Source organism: Lampetra fluviatilis, chromosome 10, assembly GCF_964198595.1.
Source record: "Lampetra fluviatilis chromosome 10, kcLamFluv1.1, whole genome shotgun sequence".
NCBI classification, from domain to species: Eukaryota; Metazoa; Chordata; class Hyperoartia; order Petromyzontiformes; family Petromyzontidae; genus Lampetra; species Lampetra fluviatilis.
Genome location: NC_136284.1, coordinates 5906319 through 5929497, shown reverse-complemented (window position 1 = coordinate 5929497; position 23179 = coordinate 5906319). Strand labels below are relative to the sequence as shown.

General features: G+C 40.9%; 1 protein-coding gene across 2 annotated transcripts; it reads left to right on the top strand.

Annotated features, from left to right (window-relative positions):
• Nucleotides 1-1032: 1032 nt before the first annotated feature.
• On the top strand, nt 1033-19300 carry ACBD5 (acyl-CoA binding domain containing 5). Of its 2 annotated transcripts, XM_078860284.1 has the most exons (11): nt 1033-1408; nt 2996-3110; nt 9005-9125; nt 10028-10100; nt 10474-10627; nt 10776-10910; nt 11054-11854; nt 17037-17239; nt 18147-18200; nt 18282-18388; nt 18551-19300. In XM_078860284.1, exons 2-11 carry the CDS (start codon nt 3035-3037, stop codon nt 18561-18563), a joined length of 1737 nt encoding a protein of 578 aa, XP_078716410.1. In that variant the 5' UTR covers nt 1033-1408; nt 2996-3034; the 3' UTR covers nt 18564-19300. The 2 variants fall into 2 exon arrangements, with proteins under 2 accessions (XP_078716410.1, XP_078716411.1); XM_078860285.1 differs by having other exon boundaries at nt 18282-19300.
• The last annotated feature ends 3879 nt before the right edge of the window (nt 19301-23179 follow it).

Here is a 23179-nt window from a genome sequence, read left to right as displayed (position 1 = left end):
GTTTTCATCTCCACACTTAGAAACATGCGTGTATAGTATTTGGCTGCTATACATTTCCACGTGATAAGCCACTCAGCAGAGCTATCATTTGTGGCCAGGTAGATTCTGAAAAAGAGCTATATAGCTCAGTGGGCCTTATCTGGTAAAATGTAGAAAACAAGTTTAAAATGGAAAATTAAAGACACAATGAGGTTGTCACCATGCAACCCAAACTATGGACCATATAGTCAACCACTGTAGTATGCGGCTCTTTCAAAGGAGGAGGAACTTCTCCCGAAAGCCTCTCGTGGCTAGCAGACATCCAACACTGGCATTCATCTCCTGCATATATTGCCATACGCAACAACCTAATGGGTGCTCATCAGTGGCCATACGAAACTCAGTGGTGGAATGGGCCGGAATGCTCCGTAAGGCCGTGGTGGGAATGACAATTTGAACTCGACTGCGTTCAGAAAGAAATCAAGGATTCTTTTTTTTACTCACAGATAAGACTCCTAGGTCCACAGACACGCACTGAGACTCACAGGGACACGCACAGGCGGAGCAAAGCTCCTCCTCAGGTCTAGTGGGGATCGGAGGAATCATCTTCTTGGTTCTTTCGGTAAAGTCACGTAGAAGGGAAATAATAAAATAATAAAATTAAAACATTATTAAATAATTCTCACGACGTTTCGGCCACAACGCAAGCAGCCATCCTCAGATGAAGAAGAGGTATGTCCGAAAGACAGTGTCTGACACTGGAGACGTGAGAATCATTTTATTATGTTTTATTTTTTATTATTTTATTATTTCCCTTCTACGTGACTTTACCGAAAGAACCAAGAAGATGAATCCCTGCAGTCACGAAAGCTTTAAATCGAAATCGGAGGAATCATTTATGAGTTTCCCTCCCACCCAAACAATATCTTCCCATTTAAAACCCGGACCAAACCCATCAGCTCTTTCCACTGCAAAGCCACCAACCGCAAAGCCACCACCACAACCTCGGCAGCCAACCGGGGTCAGGGGTCAGCGGTGAGGGAGGGGGGGTGGAACAATGGATGAAGAAGCGCTGTCCCACTCCAAAACGACGGGGGGCAGCACTGAGCAAGTCTGCCAAAGGTGAAGGCGGCTACTTTAGTGACACAGACAGAGAGAGAGACTCGGGGTTGGTGGCGGGCGGTGCGGGTGTGAGACGAGAGGGGAAGAGAGTGTTGTTGAAGCAGAGCTCGAAGGGGTCCGTGACATCTCAACGCCGCAGCAAAGTGCCGCTGTGGCGGCTGTGGCGGCGGCGGCGGGGGATTGAAGCGAAAACGACGACGGCGACGGCGGCGACATCATCAGCGTCCTCGAGGAGGTTACCAACGAGACGTCGTCCTGGTGCGACAAATAGCAAGCGACAAAGCGGGGCCGTGGGCCAGACGCATTGGTGAGTGTCAGACGTGCAAGGTTCGATGCCCGTGGGGTGGCGTTAATGCTGCTGCTGCTTCTGTGCAAGTCAATGCTGTTTGTAGTGGACAATATGGACACTAACGTCGTCACGTTATGGTTTCACACCGTGTTAAAGCCACACGGTTTATACCCCGTGTTCTTGTACAGGGAAATTGAGTTTGCAACAACAAGATGTTTTTTTGTGTCTTATTTGTTTGTGTTTCTCCCTTGTGATGGGGCATTGCAGGATGAATGTTGGGATTTATAAGGGGCAAGGGGTGAACGATAAGGTCTGAATTGTTCTGTAATAATGTAGGCACTCATAAGGGGTTGACAGGTGTGTGTGTGTGGTCTTATCCGCTGCTGAATGAATGCATCTCCATGATCGATTGTTCATTCACTTCTGGACCAAGGCTCCCATGTTATTATAATAGCCTTAGCCTAATCCATTGCTGGACAGTGGCCTGACCGTCGTGTTTATTGCAAATCCACTTTGATGAATGCATCTCCAGTATCGTCATCCGCAGTTATCGACGACTGGATGAATGCATCCCCATAATCACCTCCGATTAGCAAGGTTGGCTATGTACGGTGCGAACGAAGTTCATCAAATGTCCTGTTACTGCACGCATTGTCTAAGCACTGTTGTATGAATGCCCTCATCCTCTTCGACATCATCATCAGAGCTACTTGTTCCCCTTTAAAGTTACAGATGTTAAGCGTACGGATAACTGCGTTTGAATGCCATGAAATGGATGATGCAGTCACTTGATTTACCTTATTTGTATTTTTGTATTTTTATATTGTATATTATAGCTATTTTATATTTTATTTTATTCAATTTTTTTACATACGTTAGCCCCTTAGTATTAGTTAGACTTTGTACATTTAGTATAGTTCGACTTGTACACCGCTTATTTAAGATTTAAGATTCCTATATGTTGAATGTAAGCACCTTCCTGCCAAAGTAAATTCCTTGTCTGTGCGAACTTTCATGGCGAATAAAAAAAACCCTTTCTGATTCTGATCTTGTGATACCGTACAGTATCACAATTGTGTCCAATTCAGATTCTCGATAGTTGTACAAAGACCAATGGTTATCATGCAATCGATGATTATGACGATGATTATGATGATGCTCATCTATAGCTTGCTTCCCTCCCTTCACTACCCATTCTTTACCTCTCGATTCGGCCAAAACACGGTGTTTATTTGCACCTGTACCGAACTTTCTTGGGCTCCTACATGTGTCCTGTTGTTTTTCGATTGGCGTGTGTGTATGCCACTGTTTGACTAGACTATGGACACATTCCGCTTACTTTGCTGCCACCTGTACCCAACTTTCTTTGGCGCCGCTTGCTCTCGTCGCATTTGCACACTTTGTGCTTAGATTGTTAAACACCTCGTTTGTTATTAGTTGTGCAATATTTCTTAAGTACCCTGCGTTTGTTCTCTAAAATATTTACGGCTATGCTCGAACACCACGGATCTCCCTTGCAGAACGGCCAGGAAACTGGTTAAACGAGACCATCCGTGTCTCAAATCAATATAAAACCAACTTGTTCCTCTCTCTCTCTCTCTCCAGGTGAGTCCGGTGTTATAGGAAGGCGAGGCAGGGTTCCCAATGGCAGACGGCGGATCTCAGCATCAAAAGCAGTTTGATGCGGCTGTTAAGCTTATTCAGAGTCTACCCAACAACGGTGAGTCCTCCCTTGTGTCATGGTTTTCGGGGTATCAGCATCGCCAGCATTATGGCTGCGGACCTGCAGAGTTGTGTCACCTGGCCTGCTTTCCTCAGTGTTGGCCTCTTTTGGAGGTACACAAACCGATAGCGTTTTGCATTAAATAGGGCTTACATGCAGTCCTCGACTTACGAACTGGTTACGTTCTTGAGATCCGTTCGTAAGTCGATTTGTTTGTTTGTCGGAACTCAATCTTTAATTGTACATACGGTATACTGTATATTGAATAAAACATAAAATAAGGTGTATGAAAATAAAAAAACCTGTTTTATTGAGTCAAACGGTTCACCGTCGTGCATCACACGGGATGCTGGGACTCATTACATCCTGCGGAGGATCGTTCCACCGAACAAAATTGTTCTGCGGTTCGGTTCGTAAGAACAGTAAGGTGTCAGAGTACGCGGGCTCAGAGTACGCAGACGCACTCATACGCGACCGACCCCGATCCATACTTACACTTGTGACTCATACTTTCGCTACACAAACGGGGCGGGAAACGAGTCAAATCATGCCCCGCCATCACGTGAACGTTTATTTGATGGTGTGTAACTGTATCGCCCGTGCAAGAAATGAGTACACCCAATTAGCATCTTTCGTATATATTATATACATATGATTAGTGAATAATTTACTGCACAGTACTGTACTTTATTAAACATTTATGTATTTATATACATTTTATATACATGCTTACATTTTATATACCCTCGTATAGGCGAACCCCAACTTACGCGAATTCGCACTTACGCAGAGGCACACAGAACTTAACCCTCACGTACTCTGAGACCTTACTGGACAAGCAAACGTTTGCAATTCGGGTGGTTAAAAAGAATATCATCTTATGGCGGTTCACATGTAAGTGCAGATGTTTGTAAGTCGGGCGTTCATATCTCCGGGAAATGTCTGTATATTGAGTGCTCCTCTTGCCAGTAACTGATAATGCAGCAGCATTTGTTTAATAAGCATATTTTAGTCCATCAGATGAATGGGTTTCCAGATCAATATCAAGTCGAATGCGTTTAAGCAAGTAAACTCTTGACCTGACGAGAACCAGAAGGTAATATTGGTCTGGCTAATGGACTAAAACATGTTTCTATTTTTTGTGTGGAAACACAGATTGGAGATCTGAGTATACGGTACTGTATATATCTGTTTTAGGTAGCTATTCTTGGAAACCTGTAAGGCTTCCTTGGACATTCAAGTCAGTTTTTGTCAGTTACATAGATATACACCACTCAAGACAATACATTTACACATGTTCTCCCATCTTCTGGTAATTAATAAGATATTTTTCTTCCCATGATACATCCTGGCTTGTTGTACCTCAGATGTGGCACCTGTATGTAGGAGACCTGTGGTCAATCTACTGCAGGGGTAGAGAATCTTATCCTTACTATAAGGGCCAAATGGAAATTTTAGCAGGTAACCACACGTTAATACACACCTTAGCGTTATTCAATAATAGAGCAAACATATTTGGGCTCACCTTTACAGGTGATTAAACATGATAAAACTAGAAACATGGTGGTGTCAGGTTGAACATATACCCCTCTAGTACCCGTTTTTAATGTGGCCAAAATCCTTGCAGCCCATATGGAATTGGGTTACGTATCTTATTTCGCCTGGGGGCTGTAGGTTCCTACTTTACTGTTTTGTGCAAGGTGTCGAAATGTCATTAACTCTAATATTGGTCAGCAGTATAAACTACTCTCACAAGGTTAAGTTGACTTGTGCAGTTGTCCAAGGTGACCTTGGGCATGCCCATAATATCTAAGATTACTTGTGCAAAGTGCTAATGCAACCTAATCCTACTGGCACAAAAGGAACCTGTGTAGATGTACTTATACACATGCCAGACATTTGTATAGAAAGTTTTACTGAGCATTAAGCATCTGTTTTTGGAGGGACCTGCATTGGGTTTGGTTAGCACTATTATTGAGTGTTTTGGCATGTAGGAGGAAATCAGAGAACTTGGATGAAACCCACGTGTCCTCGGGGTTAAATGTACTGTCCTATGGCCGCCTCACAACCCCATGACTACAATACTTGGTAATCTTTGTTGCTTAACCATAAAAGTACAAACCAGGCCCAAGACTGCTTAGCTTCCAATATTTAACAAAATCAGGTGCATTTAGAGTGATTATCTTTGGCACCAAGCTGCTGTCACAGCTTCTACAATGTTTGTTAACACTGCCCCTAGGGGCTCTTGTTACAGAATATCCTTATGCTACACACTGCTTGATGCATTTCTGTGCATCAATCTTATATTCTAGGTTGAGACCCACAAGGCTAAGGTTGAGATCGAGGTCAGGAGCTTTTTAGGTCGAGACTAATGTCAAGGCCAGTCAAAGCTGGATCCTCTATGCTGAGGCCAGTGTCAAGGTGGGGTGCCTCTATGCCATGTTTTCAGACTGAGGCCATACCGCTGAGGCCAAGGTGAAGAACTTGAGACTTGAGAAAATGTCCTCAAACTGGCATCAATACCAAGGATTGGTCTCGGAGACCGACGACTGCTGTGTATACCCATCCATACCTGACACTCAGGCAAGGTTGGCAGTACAGTAAACTTTCGCAATGCACGAGATCTGAATTCGAGAATTTTGCATATTTGCGAGCTACTAGCTGGAGACTAATTCCTTATTTGTGACCCGTTGGACTACAGTATTCGTGAATGTACGTGCCAGACCACTGACACCGGGGAAGTACGCGCAGAATATTGCATTTGAAACTGTCTGCGAAGATTGGGCACACCCCCTCGGCTGCAACATTTAGTCCTCAGTCTCGCAGCAATCCCCTTCTCTATTGTGCGTAAAAAACACATTGTTCTTTACAATATGACATTTATATATTATAGTCATTGTGATGAAACATTTACCTTTTCCCCCCTATGTGCACTCGTACCAGGAACATAACCCCATTTTTACCATTGGAACAAGGTTTCTGCTTTTGCTAATTCTGTATTCACAAGCATTTTCAAGAATGTAAGCGTTGTGGATAGAAGAGGGTTTGCTGTACTTGCAATGATGTTTGCTGTGGCGGATATAGCTCTTGACTTTAAGGCACCAATCAGGTGCCCACTTTACAACCATAATTTGTGGAGTCTATTTTAGTAACCTAGCAATACAATGCAAGCACCTCTGTGGCCACCACCACTTGCCATGCTGGTACAAGGGATAGGCATATTTCGGTTACATTTTCCATCCACAGCCATGACCTTTCCCCACAGAATAAACTGTACATGATTATTTTGTAATAGCATGCATTCATTATGGCACCAGTTTTGTTGCAGCCTTGTTTACGACAGACATAAAAAGCATGGAATCGAATGGTTGTATCTCATTCAGTTGACTGCAAGTAAATGTATTAAAGAGCCAGCTCGTAAACAGTCTGCTCATCATCACAAGAAGTAGTTCATAAAAGTGACTGGTCATCATCACCAGAATAAGTTGTATGCACATTCAGTTTAATATTGGATGTCAGTCTGTTTCTCTAGCTGCCATTTAAAAAACTTTGCAGAGCCCGTATCAATCAAAATACTTATTTTTGTGAATCATGTTCATTCATGTCACCTAAAATTACTGTCTACAGCAGTTTGCCCTTGAAGCAAGGATTGACTTTAGACCCCAATTTTGATGGAATAAAGCATTAAAATACCACGCTTCTGATCTGTCGAATAACGTGACTTATATACATCTACGCTTCCTGCTTTCAACCAACCCACACTGACAAGTGTGGTGAAGTATGGTGAATATACCCCAGAGCCCACATGGCATGAGGAGGCCATTATCCTTCAGTATACAGTATTGTCAAAGGGTCTATATTTCGATTTAAAGCTTTCGTGACTGCAGGGATTCATCTTCTTGGTTCTTTCGGTAAAGTCACATAGAAGGGAAATAATAAAAATAAAACAGAATAAAATAATTATCACGACGTTTCGGCCACAACGCAAGCAGCCGTCCTCAGGTGAAGAACAGGTCTGTCTAAATATACGCTCCAAGCCTGGGGTGTTTCATTCAGACGCTGTCTTCCCGACAGACCTGTTCTTCACCTGAGGATGGCTGCTTGCGTTGTGGCCGAAACGTCGTGAGAATGATTTTATTATGTTTTATTTTTATTATTTTATTATTTCCCTTCTACGTGACTTTACCGAAAGAACCAAGAAGAAAAAAGGGTCTATACTTGTACTTTTGACGGACACCTTGCAGGTACCTCTGTTGGTCACATGCAGTGTAGTGAATTCCTGTGTGTAATAATAGATCACTATGCTTGTAAATGAGTATCAGCTATGCCTGGCACATTACTATGATAATAGCAAACTGAAGCTCACTCAAATCTTTACCAGCAATTTTGGCAATCGTGTTTATGAAGAATTAACAGGAAGCCTAATAAAAAGGAAGGTGGCATATACAAGAACATACCCTAGGTAGGTCAGCTGCAGAAATGACATAGATGATTCTGCAGGGGAAACTGGTAGGGAAGAGGAAGGAAAAATGTGAATAGTTGGACAGATACCTCTACGAGAGATGCTGAAGATCGTGAAATATAGAAAGTATCTGTCTTGGACATCAACCCTCCATTATGAAGATGACATGAGATGGATAAATGACAAAGAGCTGTTTCTAATGGTGTGGAAAAACTATTTTTTGTAACCTATTCACTTCCAATGCCTGCCTAGGTGACACACTTAAGCTTTTCCCCTATACAGAGTCCTGTATCTTGCAGAATGGTGCTTTAGTACAACCTATGTGTGGTCTTCTCAGCGAAGCGTCATTCTACGTGGAATACAGAACCATTGGGAAAATAACGAAAAACCTATGCGCAGGTGGCATTTGTGTGTAATATGTGCATGACAAATCCGCAGGGACATATATTTAATAACCAAACCAGCGCTCTTCAATTGGCACATGGTCCTAATTAATATGGATAATCAAGGGACTTCCATAATTGGTTGTCAATTACATTAGCAGGTGTTTTGTACATGCAAAATTGTCTAAATGTCTGACATTTCACTCCATTTTGCATTCAATTTCTGGAAACTTAGAATGTCAGCCAATGTCTGAGAATAGGTTTCCCCCTTTTTTCTGGCAACAAAACAGGTGTTAAGATGTTAAAACACCAAACTTCAACCTTGTACAAGGAATCATGTCTGCATTAACCACAATACTTGTGGTCAGAATGCAAACAAAAAACATACTCTGATAATATATGCATTGTCTTTGAAACTGATTGGTCCACACCAGAGACAGCTTCTTTCGAGCCCAGTCTCATGTTTTTTGTTTACATTCTGACCACGAGTATTGTGGTTAATGCAGACATGATTCCTTGTAAAAGGTTTCGGTTTGGTGTTTTAACATCTTAACACCTGTTTTGTTGCCAGAAAAAAGGGGAAAACCTATTCTCATATTTTGGTACTAGCAAATGAGGTCCCATGATGTCAGCCAATGTCATGAACTAAAAACAAATAGAGCCAGATTGATGAGTCAATTAAGTTGAATAATTGACTAAAATTTGTAATCTACTAGTGCTTTTGTGGTTGATTATTCAGGCTTCTTTAAAAATAGCGGAATCTCACGCAGCCTGCCTCTCACAGCCAGTGTGCGGCAGTTGATAAAGCCAATGAAATCGCTAAGTCCCGCCACCGCCTCGCGTTCAGCGGCGGCAAACATGGAGAGGTGAGACTTTCTTTCGTGAGATATTTTCGTGTTCCCCGATTTAGTCGTGTAGGTGAACCCGAAAAGCGATAAATTGGTTACTTAAATAAATGGATTAGCCCAGCTTAAAGATAACGCTGTCACGAACTTCAGTGTGGAAACAAAATTTCCTTTTTTTTTTCTTCACATGTGCTGTTTTAGGATCAGTCCAGCCGTCCAATGAGGTCATGCTGAGACTGTACGGATTCTTTAAGCAAGCCACACGGGGGCCATGCAACATCTCAAGGCCTTCTTTCTGGGACCCACTTGGACGCCAAAAGTGGTAGAGGAAGCAAATGATGTTGACACAGATATTTTCACGTGTTACAAATCAATATGATTTTGGCTTCAAAAGACGTGTTTGCTTCTATATTGTATACTTTTATTGTGTACTGTAAACTGGGTTAAATAGAGCATATGGCCAAATTGACTGGAATGTTCCTGATCCTGTCTTGGAAGCTGAGAAGGGATGACCCTGGATAGTGCTTGGATGGGTGACCACCATGCACAAACAGGTTGTCATTATGTGGGGCTACGTAGTGGGCAGCAGATGGCAGTTCAACTAAATCCATTGTTTTTCTATGCCCTCACCTCTAGGCTGCTTACTTTGACCAATCCACACTGGTCAGTCAGCAATATGATGTATCGTCAAATAACCTCTGTGAGCTATACTGTGTGGGGAGGCCCTCATCCAGCATTCGATTTATAAAACAGTTTTATGTTTACTCTAAATTGAAATGTGGAATGGAATTATCATGCATTCCAAAGTGGCTTAAAATAAAAAAAAAATTGACCAACATGATTAGCGTTGACATGCAAACATACATATTTTACATGTCACTTTAGTTTCCTTTTTTACAGTGGAGGTTATTTTGGAGAGTTGCATCTATTTTTTTTTTATATCAAATATTGTCTCATTAATGAGATATCAAAATGAGCACTTGTTTTTTCCAGTAACTGTATCATGTCTAGCTGTTGCTTTGTGTTAACCTACATTAAGCAACCTGCTAATATAGTTTTTTTATGTTAACTATATGATTTTGCATGATATTCATTTTCCCCTTTGGCCCTTTTGAAGTGCAACTTCCACTGCAACAGTCTATAATCAAATGCTTTGTTAATTTGTCGATAATGATGTTGAACATGTATAGCCGAGTACAGTTTTTTTTTGCATAAATCTGCCAGGGATGCCTGGAATGCACTGAGTCAGATGTCAAAGGAAGAGGCCATGGTTGAGTACGTGAATGAAATCAAGCAGGTATGTATGTCTACGTAAGCAGAAAGGTACCTGTCTTGTAGTTTTGCACAGAAAGAGTCAAGACAAGCTATAATATGGTAATATATATAATAAAGGATAAGTATTAATTTACAGACCTTTTTCAATACACTGTTGGATGAATGCTTCCTGACGCCATGTTGGTTATGGGTGTTGTTTGACTAAACTTCACCAAGCTGGTCAGTGAGACTGGGTGAAGGTGAGTAGGTCAGGACCGGTTCAGCTATCACTCACCACTGATGTTAGCCATGACCGGGAATCGAACTCAGGTCGCCAGGTTCATAGTGCAGAAAACATGAAAGCATAATAAGTTAATGTTTTATATTAACAATGGTTATTAACTTTGTCATTACAGATATTGGAAATGTTGCCCATTACAGACCGAGTGGAAGAATTTCTTCTCACGCTTGGTCCTTTTTACGAGATCGTAGACAATAGCCTGAACATATCGACAAAACAAAACTTGAACCTACCAAACATATCGGACTACCCCAAATACCTGAGCTTGGGTAAGCAATTATTAAGTATGCATTTGTCTAACCTGCACAAATAATAAATGTGCATTTGAAATACGGACAGAATTGCATGAGACCTGTATGAAACCTCAAAACAGGGTGAGTTGTGGAAAATATCGGTGTGCGTGTGCCTGTATTGCAGAACCAAATGACTGGCATAAGTCTTCTCCCATGCAGAATGGCAAAGACCCACAGCAGAGCCTTGATTCAAAATGTCATGACATAAATTTAAATGGAAAATATGACACTGAAGATTATCTTGATGATGAAAGAAACAGTAAACATTTGTAGACTGCAATAAATGGCACTCTTTCATTGTGACGTTTTCACATTTGCATATGCTTTAACTGGTATTTTAAATGTACAATGCAAGTCTTAAAAGTAATATAAAATTAATTTTTACGTGTTTCTTTTTCTCAGATAAAAAGCGAATGAAAAATCGTCAGATGAACGAACATGCAGCTGACGGTCCTGCTTTGGGTGAACATAATGGATTCCCTTTGACTGCTACAACGGGCACTGCTTTAAAATCCCTCCAAAAAGATGAAACCAATAAACCAAAGATGAACTGTTTGCACCAGGATGAACATTTACAGCATGAGAAGTCCTTTTCCCCTGAGAGGAGTTTGCTCAATCTTCCAGCCTCTGGATGCACCCAACTCCAAGGTGTCAACTTTATGGCAGATACAGCAGCCAAAGGCAGCAACCCAGATGAAAGCAAAATAAGCTCCTTTACAGTGGAACAGGAGCCTTTGCTTATGCTGAGACACGTTGAAGGAGAAGAAGGCAGTGCATCGGATGAAATCACAATCTCTCTGAGTGGCAGACTAAAACGGTCTGCAATAGATGGAGGTGTAATTTTGCCACATTTCACAGGTGATTCGGACAGCGAACATTACTGTGACTCCATGGAACACCTCAATGTTGAAGAAGCCACAGAGGGTATGGAACATAGCAGAGCCCAACTTAACTGCCCTGTCAATGACGAAACTAAATTCAAGACATATCGTGGCCAGCAGATGCTTCTCAATGGCTCGTTTAGGCCACCTCATTTTGAAAGAAAAAGTAAAATGATCCATAGTGGAGAAGGAATGTCGCCAGAAAAGAATGGTATCCATTACAGGGAAGGGACAATTTGTGCCTCACAATGTATTATTCAACTTCATGGTAAGGAAATCCTAAATGAAGACACTGAAAAATTCAAGAATCAAGCGGAAAAAGGTGATTAACAATATTTGTTTGCATGTTTTGCTACAAGGTATCTATTTTGTGTTTTACAAAATTAACACCTGTTTTATTGCCAAAAAGGGTAAAACCTATTCTTATTTTTCATAGTTTGATACTGGCAAAAAGATCCAATAGAAATATTTATTTAATCAACAAAATGAGTTATGAAACTATTGTAAATATTTAATATTTGCATAATAAAAAAAAGCGGTTCTATCGCGTAAATATAAAAGTAGTGTTAACCCACCGCCACCCAACAGCCAATTAGTAAGATTTGTCACGTGAACAAAACGTGCCAATTAGTTACTACTTCAGCACACCGGTGTGTTGCAGACTAAACCCACAACATTTACAATTTGAGGACGTTTCGCTGGTTATTACAAACAGCTTCAGGAAATTTTCCAGAATTGTGAAAACGTCTTCCTGTTTCGATCTTAAATAGAGTAAAGGTAATGTTGTCACTGTAAGCCTGTCAGGTGTGAAGACCAGAGGAGAGTTAATGTTATATAAAATACAATGGATTATGTTAATCTGAGAATATGCAGCACCTATTATCGGTTGGGTTATAACTCCCAAATATGACATATTTGGCATTTTAATTTAAAGCTTTCGTGACTGCAGGGATTCATATTCTTGGTTCTTTTGGTAAAGTCACGTAGAAGGGAAATAATACAAAAATAAAAAATTGTATTATTAAGAACATATTTGGCATTGATAATAACATGTTGGAGCAATATGCTTTGCTTTGTTAGAGTTTTAATGTCTGCATACATTCCCACTGAATCAAATGCCTTTGCAAAGGACAAAAAAGCTAGACAATTGTATTTGGTCTTAATTTAGGAGCTTTCGTGACTGCAGGAATTATTCTTTGGTTCTTTTCGGTTAAGTCACGTCTAAAAATAAAATAATAAATTAAAATAACATATTACGACGTTTCGATTGCAACACAAGCAATCATCATCAGGTATAAAAGAAATAGCAACAAAAAATCTAACTAGAAAACTATAGACAGACATACAAGCAGACAGACATCACAACGGCACACAGAGAGAGGACACACATCGGCACAAAGAGAGGGGTTGTCTCTATGACGGTCCCTTAAATATAGAGAGGGGGGGCGAGAACGGAGAGAGGGAGGGGGCAGAGAGAATTAGCATATCAATGAGTGTACGCCAACGTACTGCTGCTGCTGCAAGTAAGATGACAATGTGGAACGCGCACGCAAAATTGAAAACTAGGAGACAGGCACACGAAAATTAAATAACCCAGCAAAATATCGAAATGTGATGTAATACAACACAGAGAGTCGGTTAACACACAATTAACGCATAGCCTGGTTGATTACGTGTTTCAAAATTTGCTAAGTTAGAATTTTAAGTGTGAAAATTCCAAAGAGAGGACACAGGCAGAGAGAACAAATAGCCAGAAAGAAAAAGGATAAGCTTAAAACTTCCCCGTAGAAGTGGTTCAATCTTAATTTAGGAGCTTTCGTGACTGCAGGAATTATTCTTTGGTTCTTTTCGGTTAAGTCACGTCTAAAAATAAAATAATAAATTAAAATAACATATTACGACGTTTCGATTGCAACACAAGCAATCATCATCAGGTATAAAAGAAATAGCAACAAAAAATCTAACTAGAAAACTATAGACAGACATACAAGCAGACAGACATCACAACGGCACACAGAGAGAGGACACACATCGGCACAAAGAGAGGGGTTGTCTCTATGACGGTCCCTTAAATATAGAGAGGGGGGGCGAGAACGGAGAGAGGGAGGGGGCAGAGAGAATTAGCATATCAATGAGTGTACGCCAACGTACTGCTGCTGCTGCTGCAAGTAAGATGACAATGTGGAACGCGCACGCAAAATTGAAAACTAGGAGACAGGCACACGAAAATTAAATAACCCAGCAAAATATCGAAATGTGATGTAATACAACACAGAGAGTCGGTTAACACACAATTAACGCATAGCCTGGTTGATTACGTGTTTCAAAATTTGCTAAGTTAGAATTTTAAGTGTGAAAATTCCAAAGAGAGGACACAGGCAGAGAGAACAAATAGCCAGAAAGAAAAAGGATAAGCTTAAAACTTCCCCGTAGAAGTGGTTCAATCTTAATTTAGGAGCTTTCGTGACTGCAGGAATTATTCTTTGGTTCTTTTCGGTTAAGTCACGTCTAAAAATAAAATAATAAATTAAAATAACATATTACGACGTTTCGATTGCAACACAAGCAATCATCATCAGGTATAAAAGAAATAGCAACAAAAAATCTAACTAGAAAACTATAGACAGACATACAAGCAGACAGACATCACAACGGCACACAGAGAGAGGACACACATCGGCACAAAGAGAGGGGTTGTCTCTATGACGGTCCCTTAAATATAGAGAGGGGGGGCGAGAACGGAGAGAGGGAGGGGGCAGAGAGAATTAGCATATCAATGAGTGTACACCAACGTACTGCTGCTGCTGCAAGTAAGATGACAATGTGGAACGCGCACGCAAAATTGAAAACTAGGAGACAGGCACACGAAAATTAAATAACCCAGCAAAATATCGAAATGTGATGTAATACAACACAGAGAGTCGGTTAACACACAATTAACGCATAGCCTGGTTGATTACGTGTTTCAAAATTTGCTAAGTTAGAATTTTAAGTGTGAAAATTCCAAAGAGAGGACACAGGCAGAGAGAACAAATAGCCAGAAAGAAAAAGGATAAGCTTAAAACTTCCCCGTAGAAGTGGTTCAATCTTAATTTAGGAGCTTTCGTGACTGCAGGAATTATTCTTTGGTTCTTTTCGGTTAAGTCACGTCTAAAAATAAAATAATAAATTAAAATAACATATTACGACGTTTCGATTGCAACACAAGCAATCATCATCAGGTATAAAAGAAATAGCAACAAAAAATCTAACTAGAAAACTATAGACAGACATACAAGCAGACAGACATCACAACGGCACACAGAGAGAGGACACACATCGGCACAAAGAGAGGGGTTGTCTCTATGACGGTCCCTTAATTATAGAGAGGGGGGGCGAGAACGGAGAGAGGGAGGGGGCAGAGAGAATTAGCATATCAATGAGTGTACGCCAACGTACTGCTGCTGCTGCAAGTAAGATGACAATGTGGAACGCGCACGCAAAATTGAAAACTAGGAGACAGGCACACGAAAATTAAATAACCCAGCAAAATATCGAAATGTGATGTAATACAACACAGAGAGTCGGTTAACACACAATTAACACATAGCCTGGTTTATTACGTGTTTCAAAATTTGCTAAGTTAGAATTTTAAGTGTGAAAATTCCAAAGAGAGGACACAGGCAGAGAGAACAAATAGCCAGAAAGAAAAAGGATAAGCTTAAAACTTCCCCGTAGAAGTGGTTCAATCTTAATTTAGGAGCTTTCGTGACTGCAGGAATTATTCTTTGGTTCTTTTCGGTTAAGTCACGTCTAAAAATAAAATAATAAATTAAAATAACATATTACGACGTGTCCTCTCTCTGTGTGCCGTTGTGATGTCTGTCTGCTTGTATGTCTGTCTATAGTTTTCTAGTTAGATTTTTTGTTGCTATTTCTTTTATACCTGATGATGATTGCTTGTGTTGCAATCGAAACGTCGTAATATGTTATTTTAATTTATTATTTTATTTTTAGACGTGACTTAACCGAAAAGAACCAAAGAATAATTCCTGCAGTCACGAAAGCTCCTAAATTAAGATTGAACCACTTCTACGGGGAAGTTTTAAGCTTATCCTTTTTCTTTCTGGCTATTTGTTCTCTCTGCCTGTGTCCTCTCTTTGGAATTTTCACACTTAAAATTCTAACTTAGCAAATTTTGAAACACGTAATCAACCAGGCTATGCGTTAATTGTGTGTTAACCGACTCTCTGTGTTGTATTACATCACATTTCGATATTTTGCTGGGTTATTTAATTTTCGTGTGCCTGTCTCCTAGTTTTCAATTTTGCGTGCGCGTTCCACATTGTCATCTTACTTGCAGCAGCAGCAGCAGCAGTACGTTGGCGTACACTCATTGATATGCTAATTCTCTCTGCCCCCTCCCTCTCTCCGTTCTCGCCCCCCCTCTCTATATTTAAGGGACCGTCATAGAGACAACCCCTCTCTTTGTGCCGATGTGTGTCCTCTCTCTGTGTGCCGTTGTGATGTCTGTCTGCTTGTATGTCTGTCTATAGTTTTCTAGTTAGATTTTTTGTTGCTATTTCTTTTATACCTGATGATGATTGCTTGTGTTGCAATCGAAACGTCGTAATATGTTATTTTAATTTATTATTTTATTTTTAGACGTGACTTAACCGAAAAGAACCAAAGAATAATTCCTGCAGTCACGAAAGCTCCTAAATTAAGATTGAACCACTTCTACGGGGAAGTTTTAAGCTTATCCTTTTTCTTTCTGGCTATTTGTTCTCTCTGCCTGTGTCCTCTCTTTGGAATTTTCACACTTAAAATTCTAACTTAGCAAATTTTGAAACACGTAATCAACCAGGCTATGCGTTAATTGTGTGTTAACCGACTCTCTGTGTTGTATTACATCACATTTCGATATTTTGCTGGGTTATTTAATTTTCGTGTGCCTGTCTCCTAGTTTTCAATTTTGCGTGCGCGTTCCACATTGTCATCTTACTTGCAGCAGCAGCAGTACGTTGGCGTACACTCATTGATATGCTAATTCTCTCTGCCCCCTCCCTCTCTCCGTTCTCGCCCCCCCTCTCTATATTTAAGGGACCGTCATAGAGACAACCCCTCTCTTTGTGCCGATGTGTGTCCTCTCTCTGTGTGCCGTTGTGATGTCTGTCTGCTTGTATGTCTGTCTATAGTTTTCTAGTTAGATTTTTTGTTGCTATTTCTTTTATACCTGATGATGATTGCTTGTGTTGCAATCGAAACGTCGTAATATGTTATTTTAATTTATTATTTTATTTTTAGACGTGACTTAACCGAAAAGAACCAAAGAATTGTATTTGGTATTCATATGCATTTTCCAGAATTCTATGATATATTATTACTGATATATTATTGCATGTGGTGTGGTGCATAGTAGAAAAACACTTGAATCCAACTCATTCATGTAGTCGGCTGTATGTGGCATTAAAAAAAGCGAGCAGAGTTATAATGCTTTACCACCAACCCAAATCCATCACCAGGCCAAGGACTCGCCATGTTGGTCGATGGAAGCATGGAGGAGCCAACAGCTGGCACTAGCGGCAGCAGCAATGAATTTGACCAGTCGAGACGACGGACGTTCAATATCAGCAAACAAATCACTATCACCCTCCAGCGGCTGCAGGAGGACATGGAGAGGGTTCTGCGCCAGCTTGGAAGCTTGGAGGCACTTGTCTCCTCTCAGGTCAGCGTGACAAATTTGGCTCGGGTGACATGAACCTGTTTTTAAATCCTTTATATTAAGTTCGCTTGCTTGCTTGCGTGCTTGCTTACGACCGTGCAAATCTTTCGGTCGTTTTTTAACCCACTTCCCGTGATCCAATCGAGCTGACATTTTCCACACAGACTCGTTGTGCGAGACAATGTTCGTGAAAAAAAATTCCCAAAATTTTACACTGTTTAGGGAAAACAAATTAAATATTTTATTACCAATTGCTTAATACTGGCAGACAATCATCTGACCCATAGGTGGCAGCCATCTCAAGCCAGAGGACGAGAAGACTCTAGCCGCCACGCATATAAAGGATTTATAGTGAAAAACTTTGTTTTTACGGGTTTACTTGTTAGAGAACTAATGCTCCCAAAATGTTAATTTGAAACCCAAACATTTTCAGCAACCAACAAGAATCAAATCTGCATTTGTTGACCTACGTTGGGCTAATCTTTGCTTAATGTCAACTTTGTTTAAATCTATGGCTTGATTTTACACCAATGCTTTATCCAAATTATGAATTTTATCTTTGGAAAGTATGTTAGAGGTTGCTGTGTACTGACCACACTTGCTTCCATGTACAGCCCTTTTGGCAATCCACTGCTGGATGACGGCCTCCTTGCACGGAGCAGGTTATTTAAACATACTTCACCATACTTGTCAGTGCAGTTTGGTGAAAGTGGGGAGAGGCTGCTGCACCACCCTGACATAGCCCTGCAGCAGCCTACAACACCTGTTTTATGCATGGTGGTCGCCTATCTAAGGCAAACCCTGCTTAGTGTCTGTGATCTGACGAGATCAGTAGCACGTCACGTGATTTTGTCACAGGCATAGTGTATTGTGTATTTAACTGTAAAAGTTGAATTCTTTTCTTTTTCAGGCTATGTCGGCTCTATCTCCAACGAGGGTTGAAGGACATGTGCCGTTAAGATTGGTGAGTGTAAACAAAGTCGCTTACAGCAGATTTCGAGGGTTGGTCCTTGTTGCAAATAGTGAGCACATGTTGTTCTGACAGCGTGCTGCAGGAAAACGCACCGGTCTGTCACGCCTAACGCTGCTATTTCTTCTGGCGTGGCCATTCTTCGCCCAGTGGATTGTCCGTGTCATTCTCAAAAGGCGTAGGTAAGTAATTACCATACAGGCATGTGATTGCTTGATTAATGAAGAAGTTTATGACACTGCATAACAAACACTCGACGGCTTGAGGACACACGTTTGTTTCTTCTTTAGAAAATGGCGATAATGTATGTTGACTCAAATTTGTTTGTTTTTTCCACTTTTCAGAAAAACCGCCTAGCAAAGGTTTCTTCATATTTTCACAATCAATGATTCGTCCAGGAATGATGAAATTGTAGTTTTAGAAAACTGATGAATGTAAAAACTACTTCTACAATAAAAATAAGTAATCCTGTTTAGCATGCCGATTGTATGACTTATATGCAAGCTGTTAAACATGCCTTCTGCTCTTTTGGGATTGCCAGCTCTAGTTTCGCATTAAACAATTGAATTGCATGATTGCACTAGCACCAATACAATAACCTTTCGAGATAAGTACCATTGTATTAGGTTCCACACCTCCGTTTTAATGAAGTTGCCGATCAGTGGCTTTAAGAGTTTATCATTCATAGATTTGTCCACCATTGGTATCAGGAAATATTGGCTCCTCACTGAAAATAAGTCAAGTTTACAGATATAAACCCCGTAAATCTTTAAAATCGTTAGAGTATAAATTATGTTCATGCAGTAGATGACCGATACATATTAAAGGTAAATAACCACTGCTTGAGTTTTATTTTAGAATGTGATGGTTAATGTAAAAAGTATGACGTACTGATTGCAGTAAATACGAAATGGTACGTTAAATGTTCAACTTTGCACTAATTTTTAAATATCATCGTGATGCTAATGCATGACTTAAATCAGTTAAAGTATTAAGCAACAGACAAATGTTGCCACAACACATGAATGTAGAGATGAATCATTTATATTTTTAGTCATGAGCACTTTCAGTTAAAATTTTGTAAAATAATGTAATGTATATCAAAATCTCAATTTTGTTGAATAAAATATTGGATGCGCATGACATATTCAATGTGTTGCCATTTATTGCGGCAGACACTGTACCCTCGTGTCTTTTACTTGTATATTCCTTTACCTTGCAAACTGCTTTTACGGTATTTCACTCCATTTAGTCGATTGGCAGGTTGTGTGGTGGGGTAGAGTGTGGGTATTCCCACCTATTCCAATACCTTTATTTCCCACACCTTCGATTAGCACGATTTCTTAAGTACAATGCGAAATAAGTTCATACATACTGTACATATACTGCATTCCAGTGTGGTACAATAGGACCACATAGTGGGAGGCCCATCTGACAGCAGTGGCAGACGCGAGTACCGTAATTGCAGGACGACACATTAACTCACCTTGACCTCGCTTGAAAATGAGAAAATGACTTCCATTCGAAATTGTCCAATTAGACTATTTTACGAACAAAAAAATCTAATTCAATATATAAGACCTGTAAATACATTTCAAGGTCTTTAGTTATGTTTAGTTTGTAAAAGTTAAGTTTTTTTTTAATTCCCATTCATTTGTAGTGACATAATGGGGTCACTATGGCGTTTAGCGCTAGCTACTGTCACAAGAGTGGAGCTGTGTGTCTTGGATCTCTCTCTGGCACTAGAGTGGGTATGGCAAGGAATCAGGCCCTAGGAGGCATAGTTCTGGTGACAGTGAGAGAGAGGTCGAGTGAGGACATGACAGCCTGGGTGACCCCGAGAGGGCACGTGACTGGACGACGTGGCAAGGGGGGCTCAAAAGGGGGAGAGAGGGACACGTGATGTAGGGGCCAGAGCCTTCGGGAAGGATCTGGAAGGGGATGTGGCCAAGGGCGGAGCCACGCCACGGCCTATAAAGGCCGAGTCCCGATTGCGGCTGTTCTCTGGAATCAACCCTTGGTGCTATGTCACTCCGATCTTCGGTCTTTGCTCGGCATCGTGGGTCAGTCAGAATGTTACTGACTGACTCAGTAATGTAGTTTCCCCCGTTGTGGCTTAGTTAATACTCAAAAGTGGCTATCACCTATGTCGTTATCCCGTATGTTTATGTAGTTACCCTGTTGGGGTGTTTAAATGAACGTGTTGCCTCCGAGTCAAGTGTATGCCTCCATGAAGAACACTACACACTGTTGTAAACCTCGTGAATGATACTGTGGTTTAAAGGAACAAATGTGCATCACGTGAATGAGACTCATTAATTGTACAAGTAGAGTGATTTCTGTGCTAAATGAAAAGTGTAAATAACTGCTTTGATTGGCTGTATTTGTCAAATGATTGCACTTTACGCAGAGTAAAGGGTTTATGAACTATAGTACATTAATATACAAAACTAGCTTTACTACCCGGCTTCGTCCTGGACTTTGATTCACCACGCCCGGCCGCCTTTGTCCCCCCAGTGGCGATGTTCACACACCACACCAGTTACTTGTTTGAGGCTGAGTCGACCTAGGGGAGGGCCCAGGACCGGTTCAAATAATCGTCACCGGTGGTGGCCGTGAGGTGGGAATCAAACTCGTGTCGCCGGGTTCGTAGCGCAGCGCGCTAACCACTACACTACCACTCCCCACACATACGCGCGTCCATAGGTACACAAACACGTGCTTGCTGCAGACACAACTTTGAGGGTGCGTACGGCAGTAAACGACTGAAATAATAAAGCAATGCTGCGCGAAGAACGCCTTAGACCTGCAACACATTTGTATGGCACTTTACTCGCGGAGGGTTGGGAGGGGGGTGACGTGAGCAGGCACACTGCGTGACGCTTCCACGTGCGTGGGTCACATCACAGATGTGACGTCACCGCTCACTTGCCGCGCAAAATATATCCATTATTGCACCCCCCCCCCAAAATACAAAAGTCTATTTTAATAATTTTAGCATGGTGTACAGTCTGGCAAATTTCAAGTTTGTTGCATGTCGGGAAGTATGCTAAACACATTCACAAATTTCCCTTTTTTATATATATAGAAGATCATTTTACTTAAGACACTTAAACTAATAATATATAAGTGCATTTAGGATGCAGTGAAGGATAAATATTCATATGTGGAGTAATTGCCATCCATCCATTAAAATGAGCATTTTTGCTAATTCATCTGGAGTTATTACTATGTAACAATTCATCCATTCAAATCAGTTCTTACACTCACAGAAAGTAAGAGCATTTATACATTTAGAAGCAAAAGGGTATTGAATACATTTGTAATATTTATTGACAATTGTTTGCGATACTGCGTTGGCAGTGGTGCGTATGCCCAAATAAATTAAACACGTCCATCAAAAGAACTAGAAAAGGCCAAATTTCGGGCAACGTCCCTTCATAGCACGTAGAGCCACTTGCAATCTTAAGTCATTGATTCGTGACGGGTCATTGATTACATGCCTTTGGAGTATGTAATATCTCGTACTTCTAACTGGAAACACAATGTCAAACTCGAGTAAAAAAAAGTGATAAATGTTATCCATTTCAGTTATTTTATTAAACACAGCCATTTATCAATCCTTTAAAATATATATTATTGCCATAACTATAGATATGTTGAATTGGTCGTGCTAAATAAATGATTTTATGTAAATTTATTGTGCATATAAAGCAAAAGTTGACGCTATTTTCTGCACTAATGATCATCTGAGATGGTGCGCATACGTTTACAGCCCTAAGTGTTGAAAATGCCCAAAACCTATGGGCAGGGGAGAGCTTATCCATAGGAAGACCATTGTTAATTTCTCCACAGAGTGGTACAAATTTTATCAGCCTTGGATGGATGAATAATTATTGATGATGGGCTGAGTGAACCTACAGCTGAGCCACCTGGCTGTTGCACATACAGTACTGCAAGCTACGGTAATTGCATTTATCGGAAGGAGATATGTTTTTTTATCTTAGTCATCATTAAGTTATATTATTTGTAAGTGCATGCACTTGAAGAAATTCAATCCATTTTTCAAATGTATGTTTTGCACACTATCTCTGTCCGTTTGTGAAAGGGCGGCCAAAACTCTCGTAAAATTGATCCGAAATTAAATAAATGTTTCTATAAATGTGTGTTTTTTGTTATTGGGGAATAACTCTAAAGAAAACCAGAAAAACAGATCAGAGGTTTGTGCAAAACCTTACAAAAAACACAAACATCCACTGCTAAATATAAAATCCTTTTCGGCCAAAGTGATGACATCGCACGCTATGTGCGTGCCTCGCGATGATGCCCGGTATGCGTGATGACATGGAGATGTGGTGTGACTTCATCTCAAGCTGCTCGGAAGATTGCAGTAAGCATCGTCGGCCAATGGTCAAACTACTGCTTTGATGAAGGCCTCCCCAAGCCGTCTTATGATGTAACAATTCGCCTAAGCAGCACCGTGCACGGGAACTCTATATAAACTAAAAACTAAATTTGTATTCTTATTTTTTCAGTTGAGGCCCACTGACATATGTAACTCTTTTACAGAAGCGACCTGGCTGCCTCAAATGATAGCTGCAACGAAGTGGCTTATCGTGTGGAAATGTATAGCAGCCAAATATATGTGGAGGGGAAGACCCCGAGACAATTCCATGCAACTACGGAGAGACACCGCAAACTCCAAATATCCAGCAGGTGTCAGGGTTGGGATCGGACCCACGACCTCCTGTATACCTAGAGAGGTCGTTAACATCTCCCCACCGTCGTTTGTCTAAGGCTCTAAGGCTATAGGTTCTCCCTTGTAGCCTGTATCAGACTGTTGGGGCAAGTGTTGTTAGCGAGCACCTATGAAGGCCGGCACGGCACACGTGGGGGTGGGTGTCCAGCACCACGCCCGACCGCCTTTGTCTCTCCAGTGGCGGTGTTTATACTTCACATCTCACACCGGTACA